A 24,113-nucleotide genomic window follows, 5' to 3' on the forward strand; every position below is an offset into this window, starting at 1 on the left:
CACTACCGGTAACACAAAAATAAAAATGGCATCCCAAATGTCCTCCCAAATGTCCTCCCAAATGTCCTCCCAATCATCCAGGAGAATGTATTCAGTGGAGGAGGCATATGCCATGCTTGCTTCTGACTCTGACACAGCCAGTGATGCAAGCGGGGAATTTGAAGGATTTGCCTTAAGCTCCTCTTCCTCCTCTGCTGATGAGGGACCCCCTCAAAGACGCCCCCGTAGATCAGCTGAGATTCCCCCCCCAATAATTGATCTAGTATGGACCCCACCACCAGACAATTTTGAGCCCCAGGTTCCTGAGTTTTTGGCCATGCCAGGAATCCAATTTGATTCCACAGGTCTCAGAGAAATTGACTTTTTCAAATTATTTTTCTCTGATGATTTTATAAATTTAATGGTGGACCAAACTAATTTATATGCCCAGCAGTTTATTGCTCAAAACCCCACGTCATCATTTGCTAGGTGGACCCCTGTAGATGCAGTAGAGATGATGACGTTTTGGGGTCTGGTGTTTCATATGGGCATAGTAAAAAAGCCAGAAATTAGGCAATATTGGAGTACAGATGTTCTGTACAGTACTCCATTTTACCGTATGGCCATGCCCCGGACTCGATTTGAGACAATTCTTAAATTCATACATTACACCGATAATGCACAGTGCCCACCCAGAGATGATCCCACCTTTGACCGGCTATTCAAAGTCAGGCCGGTCATTGATCATTTCAGTGCCAAATTTGAAGAGGTGTACATCCCTGAAAAATTTATTTGTATCGACGAGTCCCTTATACATTTTAAAGGAAGGGTTAAATTCCGCCAGTACCTTCCCAGTAAGAGGGCAAGGTATGGCATAAAAATGTATAAACTGTGTGAAAGCACCTCAGGGTACACCCACAGGTTTAGGGTTTATGAAGGGAAGGATTCAAGAATTCAACCGCCAGAATGCCCCCCCTCCCTCGTAGGTGTTAGTGGGAAAATTGTCTGGGATTTAGTGCACCCCTTCCTGGATAAAGGTTATCACCTCTATGTGGATAACTTTTACACCAGCATCCCCCTGTTTAAGGCCCTTGGTTCAAGAGGTACAGCAGCTTGCGGTACTGTGCGCAAGAACCAAAGAGGCCTCCCAAAAACGCACATTGCCCAAGTAATGAGAAGGGGTGAAAGCAGGGGAATATGCACCGAAAATATGTTGTTGGTCAAATATAAGGACAAGAGGGATGTCCTTATACTGACAACAATTCACGGAGACAGTACCACCTCCGTCCCTGTACGAGGTACCAGTACCCACACCTCAAAACCTAATTGTATCCTGGATTACAATAGGTACATGGGCGGAGTGGATCTTTCAGATCAGGTACTGAAGCCGTACAGTGCCCTGCGGAAAACAAAAATCTGGTACAAGAAGGTGGCCGTGTATATCATCCAGATGGCACTGTATAACGCTTACGTGCTATTCCGTTCTACCGGCCAGAGGGGGACATTTATGCACTTTCAAGAGGAAGTCATAAAGGGCCTAATATTTGGGAACCAGCAGGCAGAGGGCCCCAGTACTTCTAGTACTGGCCCCCGTATTGTACCAGGGCAGCATTTTCCTGATGAAATCCCCTCCACTGGAAAAAAGGGCAGGACACAAAAAAGGTGCAAAGTTTGCTATAAAAAGGGAATAAGAAAGCAAACTATTTTCCAGTGTGACACTTGCCCCGACAAACCCGGCCTATGTATAAAGGAGTGTTTTAAATTATACCACACATCTATGGAATATTAGGTTCATAATTTCACCGTGCTTCGGGGGTCTTGCTAATGCCACATAGCACCCACCATTCATTCCACCAGAATCTGAGCCGCAAAATCCAAAAATCACTCCTTCCCTTCTGAGTCCTGCCATGCACCCAACTGGTATTTTTTGGTCACATGTGAGGCATTGCCGTACTCGGGAGAAATTGGGGCACAGATTTTGGGGTGCTTTTTCTCCTTCATACCTTCTGAAAATGAAAAATTTTGAGCCAGAACTGCATTTTTGTGTAAAAAATGTAATTTTTCTTTTTCACTGCCCACTTGTATCAAAATTGGTGAAACCCCTGGGGGTTTTAAATGTACACTATACCCCTAGATGAATTCCCTGAGGGGTGTAGTTTTCAAAATGGGGTGACTTGTGGGGGGGTTCCACTGTATTGGTGCTTGTGGGGTCTTGCTAATGCGACATAGCACCCACCAAAATTCCACCAGAATTTGTGCTGCAAACTCCAAATATCACTCCTTCCCTTCTGAGTCCTGCCACTTTTTGGTCACACATGAGGCATTGCCGTACTCGGGAGAAATTGGGGCACAGATTTTGGGGTGCTTTGTCTCCTTCATTCCTTGTGAAAATGAAATATTTTGAGCCAGAACTGCATTTTTGTGTAAAAAAATGTAATTTTTCATTTTCACTGCCCACTTGTATCAAAATTGGTGAAACCCCTGGGGGTTTGAAATGTACAATATACCCCTAGATGAATTCCCTGAGGGGTGTAGTTTGCAAAATGGGGTGACTTGTGGGGGGGTTCCACTGTATTGGTGCAACATAGCACCCACCATTCATTCCACCAGAATCTGTGCTGCAAAATCCAAAAATCACTCCTTCCCTTCTGAGTCCTGCCATGCACCCAACTGGTATTTTTTGGTCACATGTGAGGCATTGCCGTACTCGGGAGAAATTGGGGCACAGATTTTGGGGTGCTTTTTCTCCTTCATACCTTCTGAAAATGAAAAATTTTGAGCCAGAACTGCATTTTTGTGTAAAAAATGTAATTTTTCTTTTTCACTGCCCACTTGTATCAAAATTGGTGAAACCCCTGGGGGTTTTAAATGTACACTATACCCCTAGATGAATTCCCTGAGGGGTGTAGTTTGCAAAATGGGGTCACTTGTGGGGGGGTTCTACTGTATTGGTGCTTGGGGGGTCTTGCTAATGCGACATAGCACCCACCAAAATTCCACCAGAATCTGAGCTGCAAAATCCAAAAATCACTCCTTCCCTTTTGAGTCCTGCCATGCACCCAACTGGTATTTTTTGGTCACATGTGAGGCATTGCCGTACTCGGGAGAAATTGGGGCACAGATTTTGGGGTGCTTTTTCTCCTTCATACCTTCTGAAAATGAAAAATTTTGAGCCAGAACTGCATTTTTGTGTAAAAAATGTAATTTTTCATGTTCACTGCCCACTTGTATCAAAATTGGTGAAACCCCTGGGGGTTTGAAATGTACACTATACCCCTAGATGAATTCCCTGAGGGGTGTAGTTTGCAAAATGGGGTGACTTGTGGGGGGGTTCCACTGTATTGGTGCTTGGGGGGTCTTGCTAATGCGACATAGCACCCACCAAAATTCCACCAGAATCTGAGCTGCAAAATCCAAAAATCACTCCTTCCCTTCTGAGTCCTGCCATGCACCCAACTGGTATTTTTTGGTCACATGTGAGGCATTGCCGTACTCGGGAGAAATTGGGGCACAGATTTTGGGGTGCTTTTTCTCCTTCATACCTTCTGAAAATGAAAAATTTTGAGCCAGAACTGCATTTTTGTGTAAAAAATGTAATTTTTCTTTTTCACTGCCCACTTGTATCAAAATTGGTGAAACCCCTGGGGGTTTTAAATGTACACTATACCCCTAGATGAATTCCCTGAGGGGTGTAGTTTTCAAAATGGGGTGACTTGTGGGGGGGTTCCACTGTATTGGTGCTTGGGGGGTCTTGCTAATGCGACATAGCACCCACCAAAATTCCACCAGAATCTGAGCCGCAAAATCCAAAAATCACTCCTTCCGTTCTGAGTCCTGCCATGCACCCAACTGGTATTTTTTGGTCACATGTGAGGCATTGCCGTACTCGGAAGAAATTGGGGCACATATTTTGGGGTGCTTTTTCTCCTTCATACCTTCTGAAAATGAAAAATTTTGAGCCAGAACTGCATTTTTGTGTAAAAAAATGTAATTTTTCATTTTCACTGCCCACTTGTATCAAAATTGGTGAAACCCCTGGGGGTTTGAAATGTACACTATACCCCTAGATGAATTCCCTGAGGGGTGTAGTTTGCAAAATGGGGTGACTTGTGGGGGGGTTCCACTGTATTGGTGCTTGGGGGGTCTTGCTAATGCGACATAGCACCCACCAAAATTCCACCAGAATCTGAGCTGCAAAATCCAAAAATCACTCCTTCCCTTTTGAGTCCTGCCATGCACCCAACTGGTATTTTTTGGTCACATGTGAGGCATTGCTGTACTCGGGAGAAATTGGGGCACAGATTTTGGGGTGCTTTGTCTCCTTCATACCTTCTGAAAATGACAAATTTGGAGCCAGAACTGCATTTTTGTGTAAAAAAAATAATTTTTCATTTTCACTGCCCAGTTGTACCACAATTGGTGAAACCCCTGCGGGTTTGAAATGTACACTATACCCCTAGCTGAATTCCCTGAGGGGTGTAGTTTGCAAAATGGGGTCACTTGTGGGGGGGTTCCTAACTTTTAGCATGTTATGGTGCCTAGAAACCTACATGGTGCCTAAAAAATAATCTCATAAAAAGGAGGCTCCAAAATCAAGTAGGTGCTCCTTCTATTATGAAGCCTGTGGTTTGGTCACCGTGCACACTAGGGCCACATATAGGATATTTATGAAAACAAAAGAATTGGGGGAATCAATTTTTAGTCACATTTCTCTAGTAAAATGTACTGTGTTCCTTAGAAAAATGTATTAAAATTGCAAATCTGCAAAAAAAAAGAAATTTTGAAATTTCACCTACACTTTGTTTTAATTCCTGTGAAACACCTAAAGGGTTAACAAACTTCCAAAATGCTGTTTTGAATACTGTGAGGGGTGCAGTTTTTGAAATGGCATCATTTATGGGGGTGTCTCACATACAAGTCCCTCAAAGTCACATCAGAACTGAACTGGTCCCTAAAAAAATCAGTGTTTGAAATTTTCTTGAAAATTTGAGAATTTGCTATTCATATTGTAAGCCTCCTAGTGTCCCAAAAAATTAAAAGGAAGTTGAAATAATGATGTCAACATAAAGTAGACATATGGTCTATGTTAGTTATTCACTATTTTGAGTGGTAAGATTATTTGTCTCACAAGCAGAAAATTTAACATTTTGCAAATCGCTAAATTTTCCATTTTTTCACGATATTTTGGTATTTTTCACAAAAAAACACAGACTGTATCGACGAAAATTTACCACTAACTTGAAGTACAATGTGTCACGAAAAAACAATCTCAAAATCACTGGGATAAGTAAAAGCAAAAAAAAGTTATCCCCACTTAAGTGAGACATGTCAGAATTGAAAAAAAGGGCTCTGTCAGGAAGGCAAAAACAGGCTCTGTCAGGAAGGGGTTAAATGCACCCCCACGCCACCCCCCAGTATGAACGTGAATCCGAAGCGTGGCGAGCACAGCGAGCCCGCGAGGGGCGGCAGTACGCGTCCTCCGACCTTTTCATACCCCCACTATCCACGTCGGCGTGGAGTTGATTTTATATAGTGTGGCGAGCGCATTACTTCACAGGTATACACGTCCCCTCACGGGGCTTGCTGCACTCGCCACGATTTGGGCTATGTGGCTCGCTGCGCTCGCCACACTATATAATATCAACTCCCCGCCGACGTGGATAGTGGGGGTATGAAAAGGTCGGAGGACGCGTACCACCGCCCCTCGTGGGCTCGCTGCGCTCGCCACGCTTCGGGTTCACGTTCATACTGGGGGGTGGCGTGGGGGTGTATTTAACATTGCAAGCACCCGTTAGAGTGCTTATACAATTAAACATAGTATAGGGGGCTTACATCGCATCGCAGTGCATCAGGTGTGTGGCATGCGATGGCATGCAATGCAATAAAAAATCATGCGACTTAATATCAGGGATGACGTGATAATACACAAGTACCAAACATGCTTAACACTATCAAAAAAGACATAGACAACAGTGTAAGCATTTCAAATATATTGTCAAATTTATTAATTGACAAAAAGTTTTTAACTATTTCTATTTCTAATTAAGATTTTTGAATGGTGGCAGCACTAAAGAGGGATAACAAAACAGCACACATTCCAACCAGAACCTTGACCTTAAAGGAGCACTACCAACTCCAACACTTAAAGTGATAGCACCTCCAGAACTTATGTGGTTTAATGTCACCTCAGTGCTGAATCAGCCTTCGGGTTTTCATAGCTGTAAATGTGGCAAAATATAGTATTTCTGTGGATTATTTTACACAAACAACAAAATGCACAGGCAGTAACCATAAATAGCATGTAAGAAACACAGTTAGTGTGGGAATGTTTATTTACATTCCAGATAATAATGTTTTCATGCCTTGAGAGTAGAGCTGATATCTGCCGTGCTCTTTATCATTTGCTTCTTAGAAACGCTGAGTGAAGCAGCTTGTGTGAACTGATGCTTATTTCTCTTTGCTGAATACTTTCTCATTCCACAGGCCATAGGCAGGGGCAAAGTTTAGGGGTCATTATCCCCCACATATGTCCCTACCCCCTTCCTGTTGGGGCTTTCTGCCAAAGTAGCACCAACCTTAACCCACCCCTCTACCACCACATGTACTGACCATTGCCCCCTCCTCCCTCACCAGTTACAAAATAATAAAAGGTTGTAATAAAAAAATCGGTACTTGTTTCCTAGCACGGCCACAAATCTTGGCCATCGGGGGTAATTTGAGTGGCCTGCGACGCGACCGACGCGATGCCCCCGATTTTTCCATTGAAATGCATTGAAAACAGTGAAAAATCGGGTCGGTCGCGTCGTGTGCACCTAAAAATGCTTAAATGGTCCAGACGCGATGCCCCCGATTTCCCCATAGGGAACAATGTTAAATGCCTCAATTAACCCGCGATGACCACGATTTCCCATAGGAAACAATGTTAAATGGATGAATTTACCCAAATCAGCATAGGAACAATAGTAAATGGGCCAAAAACACCCCTGAACATTGAAATGTCCCCCCAAAAGTAGTTGACGCCACCCCGCCATCAACGTGAACCCGAAGCGTGGCGAGCGCAGCGAGCCCGCGAGGGGCGGCGGTACGCGTCCTCCGACCTTTTCATGCCCTACTATCCACTAGGGCGTGGAGTGAGAATAGAATAGTGTGGCGAGCGCAGCGAGCCACCGAGCCCGAAGCGTGGCGAGCGCAGCGAGCCCCGCGAGGGGACGCGGATACCTTCACAGGTAAACGCGTCCCTTCGCGGGCTTCCCAGGTGTCCTCGTCGCCATGGACACCTGGGAAGCCCGCGAGGGGACGCGTATAACTGTGAAGGTATCCGCGGCCCCTCGCGGGGCGCGCTGCGCTCGCCACGCTTCGGGCTCGGTCGCTCGCTGCGCTCGCCACACTATTCTATTCTCACTCCACGCCCTAGTGGATAGTAGGGCATGAAAAGGTCGGAGGACGCGTACCGCCGCCCCTCGCGGGCTCGCTGCGCTCGCCACGCTTCGGGTTCACGTTGATGGCGGGGTGGCGTCAACTACTTTTGGGGGGACATTTCAATGTTCAGGGGTGTTTTTGGCCCATTTACTATTGTTCCTATGATAATTTGGCTAAATTGAGCCATTTCACATTGTTTCCTATGGGAAATCGTGGTCATCGCGGGTAAATTGAGGCATTTAACATTGTTCTCTATGGGGAAACCCCCGATGACCGCGATTATGATCGTTGTGGCCGTGCTAGGAAACAAGTACCAAAAAATCACCTGACCATCACCCTAAAGGGCTCTAAGTGAGCATGCTGTGCGCCCCCCGAGCAAGTGTGACTTATGTTGATCTTTTCATGTGTTAACCTTTTCTATGCCCACTTTTTGCATGTGTTCACCCTATGGCACTATCGACTTGTGCATGAGGACAGTGGAATGTGAACTTTTAAAATAAAGTGTTTTGTTTTTATATATATATATATATATTTTTTTTTACACAGCAGCCAGCAGGGGGCGCCGGAGCCGAGCCGCTCATTAGATATTCATATATTCACTGCACCCGATCGTTACGATCGGGTGTAGTGAATATACGCGGTCCCCTGCTGGCACCCCGGGGGGGCAGCCTGTGCTGCCTGGCACCCGGGGAGCCCACCTCCCCCCCACAAACATTCTGGGGCAGGCAGAGAGACTTCCATCTCTCTGCCTGCCACCATCCTCAGGCTCCCTGCGGCGTTCCTAAAAAGGATTCGCTGCACCTCGCAGGTATTCTCATTAAATACCGCCCATTGTCTGTGAGCTAATCCACACTCCCGCCAGATGTTTACACCACTTTACTTTAGAAACTTCTATAATCTCTACCCAGTCATTAGGTTCATTTTGGCACCTTTTCATTTTTGCATATATTTAATATGCCCATGCAAAGGACCCTGTACCTCCCAGCTATAATCTACTGAGATTTTGCCTGATTTCACCCCATTGCTCCGCACCAGGCCGAGACATCTGGTGAAATCTGGCAAATTGCATGTGTTTTAGATCCGCTCCGATGTGTGGTCCCGTGTGTATCGGATCAGAGCTCCCGGATCACAAGTGCTGCATGTAAGATCTGTCAGATCATACAGCCTACGGCAACACTTGCTGGGATATCATATGTTATATATATCACATGCAAAAGGACTGCATGTGATATACAGTATACCATGTGATCCTGCCCCCGGGAAGGTCCCGGGTGATTTAAGGGGGATTGCGTGTGACTTCTCCCCATAGAAGTCGCACAAGTGTATGGGGGTCTTAAGTTTTCAGTGAGTCAGTCTGTCATTGTTAATTTAGGAAACCGTCCCACTGTCCTATGATTAGGATATGTGTACCAATTTCCTGGGGTTGTTGAGTTTTTCACTACAGGAGCATGAGCAGCCACGCCCACAGGAGCATCTGTGGACATGGCCACGCCCACAGAGGTGTGGCCATGTCCACTATTCATTTAAATAATGTTTTTATGATTGACATACTGTGCACATACGTCTTATTCAAGCAAACCATGTGATTATAAGCACATATAAGCACATAATCTAGTCAGAGAAACACTGCCAGCTATCATAAAATATAGCAGAATTGCATAACCAGGACAGACAGTGCCCACTGTATCTTCTGCAGCGTTCCACTGTTTATTATCATTTGGGACCCAATTTTCTTCAAAGCACATTTTTTCTAAATAATGTCTGAAAAACTTACTGTGTACCATCCCTAGTAAGTTCCTTCTCCATCATCACAAGCCATAAAATAACAAAGCAGAAAGAGAGGTTGTATGGCATTTGTACATTTGCTGGAAATGGCCTTGGAACGAATACATTACTGGTTCAGAATTCAGTGTTCCTCTGATTAAGCAGCTGGGCAGGATCAGAGCCTGTAAAGGTTTACTTGTGGGACGTGTGCGGTTATGCAGTTTGAAGTCAGCGGCCTTGTTATCTTCAGCCATGTTATTGCTGGATTTAAGCAGATTAGCTCAATTCTGAGCGATTAATGAACTCTGTACACATTCAGCGCAAACCCACCCCCACCACATCCCAGACTAGACAGGGGGTTGAAGGTGAAATGTGCCACTGTGGTACAAAAGCGAACATTCAACTTTTATTTTATTAAAACTATGCATTTCAGGATATGTATAAAAGGCATATAGAACTTTTGGTACTTGTTTCCTAGCACGGCCACACCGATTCTAATCGGGGGCATCGCAGGTAAAAAAATCTCATCGGTCGCATCGCATGCGTGCTAAAAAATCGCATGCGATGGTCCCGACGCGATGCCCCCGATTTCCCATAGGGAACAATGTTAAATGCCTCAATTTACCCAAATGAACAGGGAACAATGTTAAATGGTCCAGAAACCCCCAAAAACACCCCAGAACAGTGAAATGGCCCCCCAAAATTAGTTAACGCCACCCCACGATCAACGTGAACCCGAAGCGTGGCGAGCGCAGCGAGCCCGCGAGGGGCGGCGGTACGCGTCCTCCGACCTTTTCATACCCCCACTATCCACGTCGGCGTGGAGTTGAGAATAGAATAGTGTGGCGAGCGCAGCGAGCCACCGAGCCCGAAGCGTGGCGAGGGGACGCGGATACCTTCACAGTTATACGCGTCCCCTCGCGGGCTTCACAGGTGTCCGTGGCGACGCGGACACCTGTGAAGCCCGCGAGGGGACGCGTTTACCTGTGAAGGTATCCGCGTCCGCTCGCCACGCTTCGGGCTCGGTAGCTTGCTGCGCTCGCCACACTATTCTATTCTCAACTCCACGCCGACGTGGATAGTGGGGGTATGAAAAGGTCGGAGGACGCGTACCGCCGCCCCTCGCGGGCTCGCTGCGCTCGCCACGCTTCGGGTTCATGTTGATCGTGGGGTGGCGTTAACTAATTTTGGGGGGCCATTTCCCTGTTCTGGGGTGTTTTTGGGGGTTTCTGGACCATTTAACATTGTTCCCTGTTGATTTGGGTAAATTGAGCCATTTAACATTGTTCCCTATGGGAAATCGGGGCCATCGCGTCGGGACCATTTAATGCTTATTTAGCCGCATGCGACGCGACCGACGCGATTTTTTAACTTTTCAATGCATTTCAAAGGGAAATCGGGTCCATCGCGTCGGGGGCCATCGCATACCACTATTAAGGGCACAAGATCAATGCGATTGTGGCCATGCTAGGAAACAAGTACCGAACTTTTTATAGTCAGAACTATTTATGATTTTTAAACTGTACAATTCACAATGATTATATTACATGTTTGTTTAAAAAGAACCTCTAAAAATGACAAATTCTATAATAGTATATGATATCCGGTTATTGTCCTCTTTATGTTCAAAGTGATCTGGTATTGCTAAATTTTTTGTCTAACCAATCATTTTGACAAAACAAAATCTTACTGACTACACTTAAGTAATAAAATTGGCACTACTTTGCTGACAGCCATTGTCCGCTTTGGCTACTTTTCACCCAATTTCCATGGATCGGATAAAAAGTGGGCAAATTGGATGTGTTTGACATCTGATCCGATGCGCTGTCCCATGGCTATCGGATTGGAGTCAGAGATTGGACCTGCTAGCAGGTCGGACCTCCAACATGGGCAATATATCGCATGCAAAAGGACTGCACACGATATTTCACATGCGATCCTGCCACCTGGGTGGCTTCCCAGGTGGTTCAAGGGAAGTCTTATGCCACTTCTCCCTCCGAGAAGTCATATAAATGTATGGGGGCCTTAACAATGAGGTGGTTGGAACTACAGTCCCAGGCCTCAATGTAAAAAAAGGCCCAACATCATGACAGTTGGATGTTGACCAGCAACCTACGGTAGCAAGCCATATGGGCAGTCATACTGTATATCAAGTATTACAATTGTATTTCTATTTTGCTCACAGAATTATATGATTTTTCTACTGTACTTAGTGAGGCATTGGGGCTGATAGTGTAGGTGGTGTACATCAGTGGTTCTCAAGCTCGGTCCTCACGGCCCCAAAGAGGTTATGTTTTCAGGTTGCCAATGGATCATTGAAATGTGACAGTTAGTAATGCTCTTATGCATCTGCCAGGTCCTCAGAACTGGGATTTAATAACACAGGTGCATGCTCACGTGTCACAGGCTACACCCACTCTGTGTTGGCCGCATCCTCCAAGCACTGGACACCTCCTTGACTTCTCACAATAGACCCATGGTCATAATCTGGTCCAGGCCCATGTGGCCATTAATCTGACCCTGACATATAATCATATGTGTAGGCGTCTGCCATTAGCTGAACAGCAAGCATGATTTTCTTTTTCAATTGTAGAGATGGCCTAATCCCAGAATAATCTGATTGCATGAAACTGTTCTATACATGTGTGGCCTATTTGGCCACTGATCAGGCAGGGTAGAGATCCGAGCACTCTATTATATAGCAGTGAATATCCAGTGGAGCATCATAAAACATTATCAAATAAAACAAAAGTATGAGAAATAATTTAGAATATATTGTACTCACAACAGGGGCATAAATGCATACTAGGAGGCTGGAGGTAAGATTGTTCTTGGTGCATTCGCATTCACTGGCCAATCAGATTCTGCCTTTCAATTTAAATGCTATGCTTGGCAAATGACAGTTTAGAACTGATTAGTTGGTACATCGAGGATCATTCAACAATGAGTGATAGAAAAAAAGCGGAGATATAGAAAACTATATCAGATTTTTGGAAGGCGCTTAATATGAGTGTGCTTGGCTGTACAGCTGCAATCTAAAATTGGGGGAGTCACCTCCAATACAATAGACAAAAAGAACAGAAAGTGGTTGACTGCGCTAGAACATATTGTGCATTATCAAACTGGGATAAATTTAAATAAATATCAGTATAAACAAATATGAGTGGTCAGGTGTGTAAAAAAAATATAAAATGCATTTATTATAACATATAGAATAAAAATGAATAAAAGTAGAATTAAAAATAGGGACAATGAAATAATAGTCACCCAAATCTTTGAAACAATGGATATCAGATTGGTTTAGGGGAATAGTCCCAAGGAGGTAATGGTCCTGGATGATTAATTTGTAATCCAAGAGGTGGGGGAAACACTCAGTGCCGATGCCACTAATATTCCACAGATGGTTCCCGGGCTTCTTTTAAGGAGGTGGCGTGCCTCCACAACGTGCTGGTGCCTCGGATGATGGTGGGGGGCTGATCGGCAGTATGTTGCCACTTGTATTCCACCGATGGTTCCCGGGCTTCTTTTAGGAGGTGGCGTTCCTCCACACTGTGCTTGTGCCTCGGATGGTGATGGGTGGCCAGTTACCAGATGGAATGAACGAGTGTCCCAGATGAAACTGTGATAGCTGGTATTTCAGAGCTCCAAATAGTGTAAGAAGGGTGCTGGTAGTCAGGGTCCCTTTGTGGGGTAGACTACCAGCACCCTTCTTACACTATTTGGAGCTCTGAAATACCAGCTATCACAGTTTCATCTGGGACACTCGTTCATTCCATCTGGTAACTGGCCACCCATCACCATCCGAGGCACAAGCACAGTGTGGAGGAACGCCACCTCCTAAAAGAAGCCCGGGAACCATCGGTGGAATACAAGTGGCAACATACTGCCGATCAGCCCCCCACCATCATCCGAGGCACCAGCACGTTGTGGAGGCACGCCACCTCCTTAAAAGAAGCTCGGGAACCATCTGTGGAATATTAGTGGCATCGGCACTGAGTGTTTCCCCCACCTCTTGGATTACAAATTAATCATCCAGGACCATTACCTCCTTGGGACTATTCCCCTAAACCAATCTGATATCCATTGCTCCAAAGATTTGGGTGACTATTATTTCATTGTCCCTATTTTTAATTCTACTTTTATTCATTTTTATTCTATATGTTATAATAAATGCATTTTATATTTTTTTTACACACCTGACCACTCATATTTGTTTATATTGATATTTATTTAAATTTATCCCAGTTTGATAATGCACAATATGTTCTAGCGCAGTCAACCACTTTCTGTTCTTTTTGAACAATGAGTGATAAACTCATTGTGTATGATTAAACTGATTGGGGGAAATTGACTAAGATGGGAGTTCTATTTCACTTGGTATGTTTCTATGGGCAGCCAATCAGAATCTACTTTTTTTTTAGCACCCTCTAGAAGATAATAGACAGGAACTGATTGGTAGCAACATCCTATGTGAAATAGAACGCCCATCTTAGGAAATGTATCACATTGTGTATGATAAATGGTACGGAAACCAGTCAGAACCTAACTCCATATGTTTGAAAAATATATACAGAGTTTGACACCACTGGCTGAATGATATAGCGCAGACGGTTCACGATAAAAATTATTCTGTTTTTTCATTATTGTTATACATTATTCTTAGTTATTATATTGGTTTTTACATTCATCTTTAGTATAGTTAATAAATATCATTTTTATCGTGAACCGTCTGAGCTATATCATTCAGCCAGCGTTGGCAAACTCTGTATATCTTTTTCTGAAATTTAGGGAAGTGACAGTTGGGAGCTGGTTGGCTGGAGCACCATCTATCATACTGGTTCCGGTTCATAGATCTACAGTGTCTAGATAGACAGTCAGTAGGTCTACCCCAAAAGGTCGACATGCAATAGGTGGACAGGGTCAAAAGGTAGACATGTAATTGGAAGACGTGCAATAGGTCAACAGGACCAAAAGGTCGACAGGGTCAAAATGTTGAACTGAAAAATGTAGACTCATGAAAAGTTAGACATGAGTTTTTCGGGATTTTTTTTTAACCGGCTTGTTCTTACGTCACCATCCACGTCGGCATAGAGGGAGAATATAATAGTGTGGCAAACATAGCGAGGCACCGTGCCCTGAGCATAGTAAGAGCAGTGAGCCATGCGACGGTACACGTCACAGTAATTGAGGGTCTATGTCAACAGTTGTCGCATTTGACACCCAAAAAAAAGAAAAGAAAACTCATGTCTACCTTTTCATGTGTCTACCTTTTTCATGTTGACATTGTGACCCTGTTGACCTTTTGACCATGTCGACCTATTGTTTTTTTTAACTCACTGATGTTGATAAATAGGCTCCTTTACCCCTTACAGTCTTCTCTATCTCCAAGCTTTGATAAATACCAACCTTACTGTTGTCCCTTTGTACTGTAGATGCTCGTCTTCCAATAAACCTCCATGCCTCCTTTACCTTCCAGATTGTTTGCTGTGAAATGTGGATCTTGTCTAGACACCATCACACCCAGTGAGTTTGTCATGAGGGCACAGAAGAGTGTCTATCATCTAGGATGCTTCTGTTGTTGCGTGTGCGAGAGGCAGCTTCAAAAAGGCGACGAGTTTGTTCTCAAGGATGGACAGCTTCTCTGTAAGGGTGACTATGAGAAGGAACGGGACCTTCTCAGCCTTGTGAGCCCAGCTGCCTCAGACTCAGGTACAGAATAACCAACATTTTATCTCCTTATAAGGGCAATATATGATTTGTTTCCCTATTATCTCAGCTTTTGTTTATGTAATAAGCTTTGCCATGTTATAGGTTTGAAAAATGACAGGAGCTGGTTGGTTGATACTTAGGGGGAAATTTACTTAGATTGAAATTCTATTTCACATGTGATCTTGCTATGGTCAACCAATCAGAATCTACTTCTTTTTTATCTAGCACTTTCTAGAAGATAATACAGATGGAGCCTTCTGCAGCTAGCCTTCTCTGGAGAGCCATGGTGATAATAAAGCAAGGCTTATTGTCATCTATTGGGGAAGATGTATTAAGCCTGGCGAAGAGATAAACTGGAGATAAAGTGGAAGGAGATAACGCACCTGCCAATCAACTCTCAACTGTCATATTTCAAACACAGCTGATTGGCTATCTCCTTCCACTTTATCTCCATTTTATCTCTTCCCCAGGCTTAATACATCTGCCCCGTAGTTCTCAGCTGCAATACAATACATAGAACAATACAGTAGGGGATTAGCAGATTATTAAATCCAACAGTTCTGTCTCACTTATTCCTATTATTCCTATTATCCAGTTATGCTGTGACTCAGAACAACTATGTGTGGCCACTGTGCATCTGTTGGTTGCCTCTTTGTATGCATGGATGGGACAGAGTTACAGTGACAGTTATGAGCATTTAAATACAATTTAGCTGTGACATTTGCATATTATTGCACAGCCACTGAGTACAAATTCACAGCAGAGACGGTATTTGTGTACATCTCTGGACAGGGGCGTAATAAGAGAGGAGGCCTGTTTGCAGCCTCCTCGGCCTGGCCCCCTCCTCTCTGCTGGGAGCCATAGGGAATGAGCGCTCTAGTGCCCAGTTCCTACTGTGCATGTGTGAACCTCTGCTGCACTATGGAGTCTGAACACTAGAGTGCTCAGACTCCACTGAGCATGTGCAGAGCACTGGAAAAATATCCGCCCCGCCATTTTCCAGGTGATTCCTGCCGTGTTCCTGCTGTTGCCAAGGGTAAGTATTAGAAAATGGGTGCAGTGTGGGGCCCCTTGTGACTCAGGGGCCCATGTGCACCACACAATCTGCACCCATTATAGATATGCCACTGTCTCTGGCTCAGGACCTTAATTCAAAAGTGCTGCCCTTTACCAACAATTAGGGCCAGATGTACTAAGCTTGAAAAGTGATAAAATGGAGAGTGATAAACAGTTGGTTGTGTATCGCTCTCCATTTTATCACTTTTCAAGGCTTAGTACATCTGGCCCTTAACCTGTTGTTTCCCACACTGTTAACAGTGATTACAGATGTAGCTAAGACATCCTAATGCTAACTTGATACCAGTATATAAACCAAATTTGGTTTCTACTTTCTATAGAGAATCCATCCTTTACTACAGTGTGTGACTGCGAGTGCTGATTACATAACAAACAGTGGGACAGATGTAATAACTTCAAAAAGTGATAAAGCGATTAACTACCAGACAACTGGCTCATAACTGTCACTTTAAAAAACATGCATGTACCATGGCAGTTGGGAGCTGATTGGCTGGAAGTTTATCACTCTTCAATTTATCACTTTTTGAAGCCTAGTACATCTGGCCCAGTATATGATAGGCCTTATATAAATATATGCTATTGTTTTTAGGGGAAATAAAAACAATGTACTGTTCCCCATGCAATAAGTAACTAACTATAATACAATATTTGGTCATTATGAAATAAAATCTGAAATTGACTCCAAACAAATGTCACAATGTGTGAAAAAGGCTGATTTACACTAAAATAATTGTCTTGTATAATAAGATCTAATTGTACCCAGCAGACACTAAAGACTCCCTCGCCAAGGCTTGCCATCTTCATTCTCTAGGAACGGTCTGTTTTGTTCTGTACCCACCAAGCCTTTTCTCTGTAATGTCTAACTTTGAAAGAGCTTTCTATAGACAAGAGGGCAATAGAGGGAAAGTATAAAGTTAAACCCAATTTTATTGGAAAATCTAGAAAGGGGTAAAGCATCACCACAGATCCCATATGCTGGAGCTAATCTCCAAAGCTCATACTTCAATTACAGCCACTGTCAACTCAAGAACTCAATCCTATGTAAACAGAACCAACTCAGAAACCATCCCCATTTCCAATTAAGTGCCCTCTTCATCTAATTCCTTCAAACCAAAAGAAGCAGTGATTGAAAAGGAGTGAAAAAGACTCATGAGTGCAGCTTCATTATACAAGATATTCCCCTCATCTCATACAGACGATAAACACCTTTTGTACAATATGGATCTATTAATTGTCTTGAGCCGCCCAAGGCCAGCTCATGCAAAGGTCACCAAGCACAATATGGTTTCATTTTCTCAGGCAGGACTGAGAGAACAGGGTTAAGGCTTAATTAAGTAGCCCTTCTAGTGCCTGAGACATTTACAGATGCGGTGATCTCTCTAATTAAAATGAAGTCCCCTCTTGTTGAATTTGCATTGGTCTTATGAGCTTTCTACTTGTATTCCACATGTCTATGATCTCTTGTAGCAGGTGGTGACAAGCTGGGGGATATTAGGGTCGCAGCGTGTAGGCAGCTTCCTATGTGTCAATATTTGCTCTTTTACAGTCTAGCCTCTTGGCTCAGCATTGGTTTATGGACCCATAGATACATTGTTCTCCAAAATAATAAGGCGCCACTTTGCTTTAAGCTACACTTTATTCCAGAGGGTCACAAACATGACACGCAAGCTGTTTAAATTCTCTGAACTAAGCTAAGTCCATTTCAATCTGTTCTGAAGCAGTTCTGCAAACACACATTGCAGTCCAGATTCCTATCACTTATAGGGGGTAATACATATTTCATCGCATGGCTACAAATTTACATGGCTAGAGGTTTAGTTAAGAGACGCCATTCCACTAAAATGAATAGAATCAGATTCAATGTCCCACTTCGCAATCGTCGAAAAGGGGCTGTGTCTGCGTAAACGGCTGTGGATTGTCGATATTAGGCCGCGATCGCAACAATTCATGGCCGAAATTGACAAAACGGCCCATTCTGTCGATCTGCCGCTTCAATGCTGTCGGGAAAGACAGCATTGAATAGGCGTTCACCACTATTTCCCCTGTCGTATAGAGTGGCCCAGATTGAATAGAGTGGCCCAGATAGCCTGCTACATCTGTACCTGCTCAAGGGGAAATGCTGAAGTTTTCTGAGCGATGCTAGATCGCCCAAAATGCTTTATCAAGATCGCTCAGCACACAGTGATGTGTCAGCACTGTGTGTTGAGCAATCTGTCAGGGCCTGCCTGAGAACACTGGCCCTGTCCATATAATAATAATAAAAATCAGTGGCGGTTTTTACCTATGGGCTGCAGGGCTGCAGCCCCCCAGGTAAAATCCGCCACTGTCTCTGCCTGAGAACACTGGCCCTGAGAACACTGGCCACTGTCTCTGCCTGAGAACACTGGCCCTGTCCATATAATAATAATAATAATCAGTGGCGGTTTTTACCTATGGGCTGCAGGGCTGCAGCCCCCCCAGGTAAAATCATTCAAATCAGTCCCTGCCCCAGTGGAGCTTATAATCTATATTCCCTACCATATGTACACGTGCGCACAGACATTCTAGGGTTAATTTTGTTGGCAGCCAATTAGCCTACCAGGATATTTTTGGAATGTGGGAGGAAACCGGAGTACACAGAGGAAACCCACACAAGCACAGGGAGAATATACAAACTCTGCATAGTTAGGGCCATGGTGAGATTCAAACTCATGACCTCAGCACTGTGAGGCAGTAATACTGCTAACCATTACACCGTCTGTGCTGCCCCAATATATAAGATGATGTTAGGAGAGAAGATATCTGTCAGTTGTGTTAGTGAAACCCGGGCATGAAATATAAACTCTGGCTGGCTATGTATACATGAGTGTAGCTGCTGATTGCATGGAATCCACGGGCAATCAAATCTGTCTAAGTGTGTATATCAATATGCACATTATCTGAATGTGACATATTCAGAATATTAACAATTATCACGTCAATATTTACAGTGTCGACACTGACATGTCAACATTGCCAAAAAGCCGACATTATTAATGACGTGTTAAGTGGCATTTTTACCGTAATTGCAGTCTAAACCTAATTCTATTCAATCCTGCATTCCAACTGTAATTTTTAGCCAGCTCGACAGTTTATTGAAAGGCGGAATTCAGCGTTTCGCCTGTCGAGTGTCAAAAAGGGGGCATGTCGGCAAAAACAGACGCGGATTGTTGAGATCCGGCCGTGAACTCGACAATCCATGGCCGGTTCCAACAAAACAGATACAACTGGTTTGAGAGTCGGTTCTGTTTTGTTTTATTCCGCCTTCAATGCTGTCGGAAATGACAGCATTGAATAGGCGGCCGCCGCTATTTCCGCTTTCAGAAATAGCGTCAGGGATTGAAAACACCGAAACTCTTCAATCCTGTGTTAACATTCTGGTTGTTGGCCTTCACAATGTCAAAATTCTGTTGATATTGATATTGGTGTTGATATTGTGCCAGTGTCAACATTATAAATGTATGTCAACATTCCAAACATGTTGATATTCTAAATGTCTACATGCATACCAAGTCAGTATAATACTGTCAACATTCTGAATGTCAACATCATGACATCATAAATAGCAGAAATGGCCCATACAATTTTTTGTACAGTAGCTTTAACGTGGCAATTTCCAGACCCACTGACACCACCAATATACCAACTGGATCCACTGATTCGTGGCCAACAATGACTGTTGCTCCATAAGGGAAATTAAACATGTTTAAAATGGTTGGGACTGAGGAATCAGGATTTTAGATGTTTAACCCTTTGAGTGCCAACATCTCTATGAAAGATGTGCTAAATGTCCGCTAAAAATGCCAACATCCCTCACATTTGTTATATAAATTCAAATAATCAAATGTTGTGTAAAAAAAAGATTCCTATGTATGGTAAACATTACAGGTCATCTATAAATATATATATATATTTTTTACTGTGTTGTTATGTTATGTATTTCTTTGGGATCCAGAGAAACTCATATGTTTATTGTTTTTCAAACATGAGGTAATTGAAAAATAATAAAAAAAAATTCTAATCAGTCTGGTGGCATTTGGGAAACACAAACAATACATATGAGCCATGATCTCCTTTATACATCTCTTGCCATACTTAAATCTATATATGAAAATGTCTTGAGCTTAAAATACTGTAGATATGAATCCATTCCCAAATAAAGTTGGCTGCCATAAATCTCAATATAATAAGAGAGACCTGTGCTGTTTATTACCCTCTCCTTGGTTATTAATTAAAATGATATTTACATATACCTACTATATTCTAAATCAAGTCCCATGGACATATAAATTAGCTTTTTTAATTCAATAATCATTTCCTTTCTGAAATTGGCTGTAATGGAATGCCAGAAAAAGTGTTATTAATAATTTACGGTCCATTACAGGTAGTTTAGGAAGTAAAATATTCATTAGATTTGCAGATGAGCCTTACAGTCTTAATCGGCTCGTCACATCATATACTTGTAAAAGGTATTTACATTACCAGCCAAAAATGGGGGTCATTCCCAAAATAACATGAAAGCATGTATAACCCATTTTACATTGATCATATTTCATTTTTATACACTTTAAAATCTTATAACATTTTTTACATAAATATTCTTTAAGGCACAAAATAAGATGGTAACAAAAGTTAAATTGAAAAGAAATGTAGGTGACTGTGAACTTCATTCAGACAGCTTGCAGGTACTTATGTATTATCTGGGCTCCCATGTTAAATGCACCCCATTTTTTCATACCCCTACTATCCAACTATGCATGGAGTTGAATTTATATAGTGTGGCGAGTGCAGCGAGCCACCGTGCCCGAAGCGTAGCGAGCGCAGCGAGCCCCGCCAGGGGACGCCGTCTCATAAGAAAAACGGGAGCCCAGATATTACATAAGTACCGCTTGCATTCCAAAATAGCTTGATGGCTACCTACTAAATCAAGAATATCCCAAAGTGAATTTAATTTTCTGCAAAACAAAATATTTATTTTAAATGTGGACAATGGGAGATTTATCAAAGCTTGGCGAGATAAAATGGATAATGTACCAACTTTCAGTTTCTAACTATAACTTTTCATCATCCTCAAGGCAGCGGCGATCTGGGCAGCAGGAGCTGGGAGCTTGTAGCGCTATTTGCTGCTGGAAGCACTGCTGATTTTGAAAAGACTGTCCAAAATCTGATTGGCTGAGCGTCTGGCCAATCAGCATCTGTCCAGTATTTTCAAAATCAGCAGCGCTTCCCACCCGATGCCTGGCAAATAGCGCTACAAGTCTTCAGCCGTCGCTGCCCGGATCCCCACTGCCTGCCACCTGCAGCCACAGCAGCTCAACGGGGCAGTGTTGTCTTCCCCATTGGGGTTGGCCTCTAGAATCCTTGGGCCCCATGGCAACTGCCCATTAAGCCCAATGAGAAAGACGACACTGGAAGTACATTCTGATTGGTTGCTATGGGCAACATCCCATCTTTAATAGAACTCACATCTTAGTAAATAAACTCCTAAGAAGGTGATTGGTTGATACTTTATCTCTAGTACCAGCCAATCAGCTTCTGTTAATTTGCAGACTGTGTTTGAAAAATGACAGGCTGATACTTTAACCGTCTCCACTTCATCTCTCTTCAAGCTTGGATAAATCTCCCCTACATGCCAGTGATGGACTAATCTTGTATAGCTGTGCAAAAATAATAACCATTAAACCATAAATGTTATATCTGTAATATGTATATTCCTAAGTGAAATCCTTTTGTGCAATTGGATCCCAACAGTCTCAGATATGATCCCAGTAATTACATTTTGCAGGAAAACAATAAGATGAATCTATTTAGCAATTATTAACAATCACTGTAGGTAAAGTGCTGACATCACATTATAATACATTTTATACGTTTCCACCACTTTCATAATTAAACATTGAAGTACAGTATTTGGTAGGTTGCCTATATGTGAGCAAGCAAGAACTCCACTTTCTATTAAACAATTATAAGGTTCTTAACACCCATATACTCGTAGCAATGTGTAAAATATAATGGTAGGGTATTATTATACAGTATCTATTTTATTAGTTGTGATGCATAAAAGGTCATGGTCAGAGGCACTCCTACAGTACATGAGACGTCTGAGCACCCAGTGAGCTGTTTCCTGCCTTATCTGGCAGTCCGCCACTGCTGAGTGCTTTGCTATGTGAGTGCTGACAGCCCGAGGACTCTCATTCAATATCCCAGGTCCTTGCTGATAGGGAAGCACTGCGTAGTTAGCTGCTGAATGAACACTGTCACCTTGCCTCCTCTGGTGCCGCAATGGGGGCCATACCACGTCACTGAATCAAATTTTGAGTGTCATCAGCATTCCAGTAGGAAATCTGTCAGAGTTCAACTAAGTGTCAAAACAGTATAGCCCACAAACAGTCTGCCACTGGGACAGTCTCTGTAATGGGAGGCAGAGCCAAGGTCCTCACCTTTCCTCATGGCAGAAATGTCTGTGGTCACAGCAGGGTTTTGTTCCCATAGGTTAGTTTCTTGTTTGTTCTCCAGATCTGTGAGCGCCAACCTTTTTCATGATTCAGCTAAAATACTTAAGGTAAAGTTAAAGGGGGAGATTCTCTAAGCTAAAAATGCTGTAAAAACCCTGTTATCGGGGTTCTTACCGCATTTTGGGATGCTGTAAGCATCCCCCGCCGGGTTACCGCGGCGGGGGGCATCGCCAGAAAAATCTGGCGATGCCCCATAGAAGCCAATGGGCTTCTATCACAACCCTCTGCCGCCCCGCGCCGACCCCCGCCGCCCCGCATCGCCCCCTCCCCCCTCACCTGTGTCCGGGCAGCACAGCGCAGTGCTGCCCGGACCTGTGACCTCCTCCCTGCACTGATCCTCTTCCGGGTGCAGGGAGGAGGAGAGCCCGGCGCAGCAGCAGCAGCGCCGGGTGTGGGAGGGAGGGGAGAGCCGCCGGGACCTGCTGGGACCCGGCGACTCTCACCGCAAAGGACAGCTCTTAACGCAAGAGCTGTCCTTTGCCTTAATTATCACATATGTTACAGCATATGCGATAATTAAATATGCGATGGGCGGCGAAGGGGGGCGGAGATTCTTAGAGAATCTCCCCCAAAGTGAGATAGACCTGAGACAATATTTATAGCTGATTTGATCAAGTGTTTGCATCATTTTCCTTTCCCAATATTGAGGTAGACACAATTACTGAATATAGTGGCATGCGGTGGGGTGAGGCAAAGCCTTTTCTGTCATACTAATGTATACGCCAGAGTTTTGAGTTTATAAACTATGTCAAAAATACAAAGAATATATATAAAAAATTTTTTTTATTCTAATCATTTTTATAGTCAAAACTCTGGAGTAAAAAGTCTATGGCAGGTGAGGCAGTGCCTCACCTGGCTACCTTTTCTGCACATCTCCTATCAAAACTCAGCGAATCTCCAGCGGTATATACTGCCGCACATGTGTATAATGCTGGCATGTACCCCATGGCTCATATATTGTGTGCAAATCTGGCTCTGGTACTTGCCATGGACGCCTCAGCCATTTACCTCAACGCACGTCTCAAAGTAGTAGGTATTCCAGGTACATGACTATGCTGTCCAGTGACATCATACGTGTCCCCCCTGTTCTTAGGTAAGAGTGAAGATGATGAAGATGGGGGTAAATTTGAAGACAGTAAAGGGATTGAGGATGGCAAAGATCAGAAACGACCTAAGAGACCCAGGACCATTCTGACAACACAGCAACGAAGGGCTTTCAAAGCTTCATTTGAGGTCTCCTCAAAGCCATGCAGAAAGGTGAGCTACCACTTTACTTCTGGTTAGAATTTTTGGGGTGTTTAAGATCATCATATGCCTTCAGATATGTCTGCGTAGTGGGTGGGGAGGCTTTACACTGCTAATGCTTTCATCAATGCTGTCACATAGTAATTTTACTTGTCAACAAATACATGATCATCTGTAAATGAAACATAGCTATGGACAGCCAAGCAAACGCTTATGTGTTACAATCAAGTGTTTGTTCTTTCTCTAATATACTTCTAGTTGCTTTTTCTTAAATAATTGATTCTTCTCATAGTTCTTTTAATCTAAGAGTGTGTTATGTGCTCACAAAGCTTCTCCTTAAAATACCTATTATAAATGATTATATGAGTACACCTGTATGATACTTGT

General features: G+C 43.5%; 1 protein-coding gene across 3 annotated transcripts in view; it reads left to right on the top strand.

Moving 5' to 3' along the window:
- Positions 1-24,113, top strand: part of LMX1A (LIM homeobox transcription factor 1 alpha) — a 103,998-nt gene that overhangs the window by 71,311 nt on the left and 8,574 nt on the right. For all 3 annotated transcript variants that reach the window (XM_083156962.1, XM_083156963.1, XM_083156961.1), the window contains exons 4-5: positions 14,639-14,871; positions 23,575-23,738. In XM_083156962.1, coding sequence (XP_083013088.1) covers positions 14,639-14,871; positions 23,575-23,738 — 397 coding nt within the window. The remainder of the gene's footprint in view (positions 1-14,638; positions 14,872-23,574; positions 23,739-24,113) is intronic.

Source organism: Crinia signifera, chromosome 8 (assembly GCF_055691185.1).
Source record: "Crinia signifera chromosome 8, ASM5569118v1, whole genome shotgun sequence".
In the NCBI taxonomy this organism is placed as follows: Eukaryota; Metazoa; Chordata; class Amphibia; order Anura; family Myobatrachidae; genus Crinia; species Crinia signifera.